At 43.6% G+C, this 6000-nt stretch overlaps 1 protein-coding gene across 4 annotated transcripts in view; it reads left to right on the top strand.

The window, feature by feature from the left end:
• The first annotated feature begins 298 nt into the window (after positions 1-298).
• zfc3h1 (zinc finger C3H1-type containing) overlaps positions 299-6000 on the top strand; it is a 46160-nt gene continuing 40458 nt past the window's right edge. For 3 of the 4 annotated variants that reach the window (XM_008110950.3, XM_008110951.3, XM_008110949.3), the window contains exons 1-2: positions 300-1082; positions 4964-5380. In XM_008110950.3, coding sequence (XP_008109157.2) covers positions 473-1082; positions 4964-5380 — 1027 coding nt within the window. In that variant the 5' untranslated portion in view covers positions 300-472. Of the gene's footprint in view, positions 1083-4963; positions 5381-6000 lie in introns of all 4 variants that reach the window. The other variant, XM_062982613.1, reaches the window with a different exon arrangement.

Raw genomic sequence — 6000 nt, 5'->3', positions numbered from 1 at the left:
TTAACTATCTATTTTAATAGTTCTGTGCTTAACGCTATTTTAGTGTTAACATGCAGGTTTGAAATGGCAAAGATATCCGCTTTGAGCCTCAAATGTAAACATTTACAGCGTTGTGATCATTGTTATTGCTCTCGTTCTGGTTTTTGCTTGACAAGCGAGCAGTCTCTGATGAAGCTCTCACTAGGAGGAACTACACTTCCCGTCATGCCCCTCGGCGCCCCTCGCCTTTATGCTGTCTCGTTGCCCCCGCTTTCGATTCTCAGAGGAAAGAAGGGGGGGGGGGGAAAGAGAGGAGCCGAAGCCAAGTCTCGCGAGAGCAGCGGCGAAGGCGAACTGGCAGGGTGTTGGTGTCCGCGGTGAGTCGGCCGTGGTTCAACTCTGAGGGGCTCTGAGGGGGAAGGACCCGGATTGGAGCGTCGTCCTGGCAAGCGGGCGGCCGCCTTGTTGGGGCCTAGAGTGAGGCGAGGCGGACATGGCGGCCCCGGCGGCTGAGGAAAAGGCGGCGGCTGAGACGACGGCTGAGGCGGCGCCGAAGGACCTCTCGCCAAAGGAGGAAGGCGAGCTGGAGGACGGAGAAATCAGCGACGGCGACGACGACAACAACGGCGGGCCTCCGGAGCCCAGAGGCAGGGATGGCGGCGCGAAAGGCCCCTACGCCCGGCGCAGGCCTCCTCCGGACTTGCGGGGCTCTCCTTTCCTCTCCTCCTCGTCTCGCCGCTTCGCACACCTTCGCCACCGGCCGCCTCCCGAACTGGGCCACCTCCACGGCCGAGGAGGAGGAGGAGGCTACCGTCCCAAGGAGGCCTTTCGCTCCCACCCGCCACCGCCGCCGCCCTCCTCCGTTTCCTCCTCGGCCTCCTGCTCGCGGCTGCCGCCCGGCCCGCACCCACATCCTCACCCCGACGCCGGGCCCCGGCTCTCCTTCTGGGAGCGCAGCCACAACGCGCTGGACCGGTTCCGCTTCCGAGGCAGGGCCTACCGGGGCGGGGGCCGCTGGGGCAGGAGCCGAGGGCCCGGCATCCCTGGAAGGCCCCCCGGAGGAGGAGGAGGGTATGGCTGGAGGGAGCCCTCACCTCGGAAATGTATCCTTCGCAGAGGGACACGCAGGCACCCCCCCTCCCCCCCCCCCCCCACACACCCCATTTGGTGCCAGACAACCACAGGGTCGCTGTCGCCTTTGGTACTTCAGCTTCTGGGCACTTCAACTCCCAGAAGCCCCAGCCATCCTGGCTAATAGCCAGGGATTCTGGGAGCTGAAGTCCAGAATACTCAGAGCACTGCTTCTTAAACTGTACGCCTATAGCTCGCCTTTGGTACTTCAGTTTCTGGGCATTTCACCTCCCAGAAGCCCCAGCCAGCCTGGCTAATAGCCAGGGATTCTGGGAGCTGAAGTCCAGAATACTCAGAGCACAGCTTCTTAAACTGCACCCTCATAGCTTGCCTTTGGTATTCCAGTTTCTGGGCATTTCAACTCCCAGAAGCCCCTGCTAGCCTGGCTAATAGCCAGGGATTCTGGGAGCTGAAGTCCAAAATACTCAGAGCACTGGTTTGTAAACTGTAGGCCTAGACCCCAAATGGGGTCCCCTTAGCTCAGTGGTTCCCACGCTGTCTTCCGTGGACCACCAAGAACGAAAATATGATTTGCGGCCTCACCGTTAGTACACTGTTGCAAGGAGAGCGAATGTCGGGAGGGGAGTGGGTGACTACCCACGAAAGACACAACAAGTCTCCTGACTGCTGCTTCTCTTCCTCCTCCCTCCCCCTGAGTGGAGCCCTTCCATGTGACTCCTAAAAACAGGGGCGCCTTGGTGTCTTCATTTTTAGATCTGTTCCTGGAGTTATTTGGGGTGCTGATTCAGAAAATTGCATTGGATAGATTATGTCAGCTCTAGATTATTAAATATGATTTTCTGTGGGTGGGTAGATGGCGACTACTAGATGCCATATGTTCTGTATCAGAAACTAGAGCTGATGGGGTCCATTCAATGCAGTTTTCTGAATCAACACCCCAAATAACCAAAGTGAATCTAAAGTTGACCAAAAACTGATTCGTAACCCTTTTGGTACTAATGTTGGAAAGTGGTCCCTGGTCAACGTCCCTAATTTTTTTTTAAAGGTTGGGAACCAGTGCCTTAGCTCAATGTTGGGATTCCCAATAAGTGGGCAACAGTAATGTCACCTAGTGGCTGTTTAAACCATTTACATCAGTGATTCCCAACCTTTTTTTGACCAGGGATCACTCTCCAACATTAGTATCAAAATTGTTTTTTGGTCAACTTTAGATTCTAGACTTCTAGGTCTGATGTGGTCTATCCAATGCAATTTTCTGAATCAGCACCCCAAATAACCACAGGAACAGACCTAAAAACAGACACCAAGATTTTTTTTTGGTTGGGCTGTGTTTTATCCATAGTAGTAATTAATGGTGAGGCCGTGGACCGTATTTTAGTTTAAGAAGTCCTGACCAAGCCCCCTTCTATACTGCCAGATAATCCAGGTTGTCACAGAAAATCAACAGTATCTGAAGTGGGTTATTTTGGGGCCCTTCCACACAGCCATATAACCCAAAATACCAAGGCAGAAGATCCCACAATACCTGCTTTGAACTGGGTTATCTGAGTCCACATTGCCATATAATCCAGTTCAAAGCAGATAATGTGGGACTTGATTCAACTGTGTGGAAGGGCCCTGAAGCTAGCTTCAAACTGCATTCCATGCTCAGTGTAGATGGCTCTGCAGAGAAATCTTTTTGCCTTGCTTTACGCAAGGATGGATCAAGGGTGTAATGATAGTGTGAAGGGCAAAGTGCATTGCCTGTACTTTCTGTAATAGAAGAACTTTAATGAACAGTTGCAGTTTAAGAGGAAGGGAATATAAGAAGGCACTTTCTTAGAAATCGTCCTACTTGGGAAAGTGTGGAGACATTTAAATACTCATGGGGTTGTGATGAGGGCAAAGAAAAGAACATCTTACTTGACATCTCTGATGAGGCCTAGCTAGTGCCAGATGTGATGCCTTGATAATCCGAAACAATTAAAACTTAAATTCATATTAAACAAATTGTTAGCTATACAAAGACACAGGTGTATTACTCTGAATCAGTATGCAAAGGGATGTGGTAGCACCTACACAATCAGTTTGCTTGTTATACATACAGTTCTGGTTGGGCCTTAGTTGTGTAACTAGTGATATTAAGATGTCTTTTAAAATATCTGCTAATTAAATTTGGTTTAAAGTCTCTTAGGAGCAGTAAATACCTCTCGTTTGTTATAATGGTTGTTATATATTAATTGTAGCATGTGCTATAGTTATTTATATGCATTCCTAAGAACAAGACTGTAGGGGATCAGTATTGTTTCTGAATAGACAGCCACAGGATTGTGCTGCAATTTATATTAATGAGAACCAAGATTTCTAGAGATGTATTAGAAATGAATTTAACTTGATAGGACTTTGGAGCAAAATTGTGTAGAATCATGATGTATCAATATTTATTTTAACAGAAAACTTTTTACATTGATTGGGAATGGAAATATATGTTCCAAGTTAATGATAGTTGAATAACTGTCCTATTTTGTTAAATTCTTGCAATGATTAGTAATTTAAATATTTATTATTGGAGCAAGTAAACTTTATTCTGACATAGTTAAACTTCTGTCACACATTAAATCAGGTGTGGTTTTTGTCCTGCATTTTGGTTTCACTTTTCATATAAAGTGAAACAGCCATTTTCTAAATGGCAAAATAGCTTATTTGCAATTTTTCTATATGCATTCAGGAAAGAAGCCAGAAATGTGTCCATTATATCTGAACCTACCAACCTGAATTCACAGTGGAAGGGTACATTCTGTCTTGTCGAAATCAGGCTGTCTTGTAGAAATCAGCTTTGGCTGATTTTGTCCCTATGGCTGGTATGCACAGCTTTTGAATTATACCTTTGTTTGGGATTGGGAATCACTGAGACTTGAGATGTTAGACTGCAACTGCCAGCATTCCTCACTGTTGGCTGTGCTGATAAGGATTGATAGATGTTGCAGTCTAACAGCATCTGGAAAGAGCATGATTCTCATGCTTACCATAGGTGATAATTAGGCTAACACATGGATAATAGAAATAATGCTACCTGGTTACTTTTTAAAATATCCTCTGGATTAAAGAGCTAAGTGTGAAAATGTGGAATAAACCTTTATTTCGCTAATGCACCTTGAAGAAGTGAAGTGACTTAGAATGGTAATTTAGCAAAACAATTGTTACAGACCACATAACTATTTTATGCTCATAGTAGCTGCCTAACATTTTTGTACTGCTTTCAAGTGTTAGAAGGGCACTTTATATATGCATTATAAACACGACAATTCTGAAAGTATTAAATCATATGCCTTTTGCATTGGCAAACTTAGCATTGGTTGTCAAAGATTACAAACAGCATCAAAATGAATACAATTAAGGTTTATCTGATTCCTAGTTTAAATATGAGAGAGGTCAACAATTTAATAACATGTTTTGGCATGTGTTGTTAGTTTCAAGGATCTGTGACATATGTTTAGGAATTTCCTGAAGTAGATGTGCATAATAAAAGATGCACTCCAAGCGAGAACAGTCAAGAGTAGATATTGCAGTGTCTTTGGGAATTATTTTGAAAGAGGAGGAGGAGTGTTATTGACAAGACTCAGGTATACCTGGAAAGGAAGACAGCACAGCTTTCCCTGTTGTGGGATTTTTTGTTTCTTTAGACTGAGGAGGTGTTGTGTGAGTAAATGTTGACATTGTATGTTCTCTCCCCCACCCCCATTTTAAAACATGCTTTAACTATTGTTTGGGATAACGCCTTTCAGAGTGCATGTCAGTAGTAACTGTACATTAAAACGAAAAGACACATTTTAGTGGTAATGTATTTCTGGAAGAGTCATAATAATGGTGTGACAAAATGCATTCTTGATAATTTTCTTAACTAAAGGACCAGCCAAAACATTTGGAAAATTCCCACCACGAAAGCAGAACTACTCATCTAAAAATGATAACTCTGTTGAAGAGAGTTTTGAGGACCTGTTGTTGAAATATAAGCAGATTCAGCTAGAACTTGAATATATTAATAAAGATGAAAAACTAGCTTTAAACAACAAAGAAGAAACTGTTCAGCAAAGCACTGATGAAACAGCAAGCCCAGAGGACCAAATAATAGTAGAAAATATCAGTATTATAAAGGATGCTGTAAATGAAGAACCTCCTGAGGAGAAAAATAAAGTGATAACTTTTCAAGCATTTGAACTGAAGCCGCTTAGGCAAAAACTGCCAACACTAGCTGAGAGGAGCAAGCTGAAAAAGGTGAAAGATGGAGCAAAACAGTCACAAAAAACTGAATTATTGGATGTGAATCAAGGTACATGTAATATGTTACATAATATGACTTGTATCATTGGTCATTTTGAAGTTAGTAGCATGATTCTACAGAAATTCTTTGTTTGCAACAAAGTTCTTTTCACTTCTGGATGTATTCCTCTAACATTATTAGTTAGACGTAAGATAGTAAAAAGTTAATGTAAAAGTTAGGGCCTTTCCAGACCTTCCCTGTATCCCGGGATCTGATCCCAGGTTTTCTGCTTTTAACTGGATTATATGATAATCTGGGGTAAACAGAAAATCTGGGATCAGATTCTGGGATATTGGGCTTGTCTGGGCTTGTATTAACTTTTTACTATAGCATAGCTTATCAGTCTTCTAATCAAATAATACCTATCTATCCTCATTGTGACTTATCAGCAGAGTATAGTCCAAGGAAAGTCAGTTAATAACAAGAGAATTAATCAAAATATAAATTATTAAGATTACGTGATGCAACTTACAATTAAATGGCAGTTTCTAGTCCTCTTATGTTCAAGGTGTTATATGCTGTATTTTCCTCTTCCTGATCCTTTATCGTTGTTTACTCTGAAATTTGAAGGCTGAATGGCACCAGAGTGCTAGAGAATAGAAGAGTAGTGTCCTATTTGGAAGGGATCA

The sequence above is a fragment of the Anolis carolinensis genome, chromosome 5 (assembly GCF_035594765.1).
Source record: "Anolis carolinensis isolate JA03-04 chromosome 5, rAnoCar3.1.pri, whole genome shotgun sequence".
NCBI lineage: Eukaryota > Metazoa > Chordata > Lepidosauria > Squamata > Dactyloidae > Anolis > Anolis carolinensis.
Note: the sequence above shows the minus strand (reverse complement) of the source record. Positions and strands in the feature narration are given on the sequence as shown.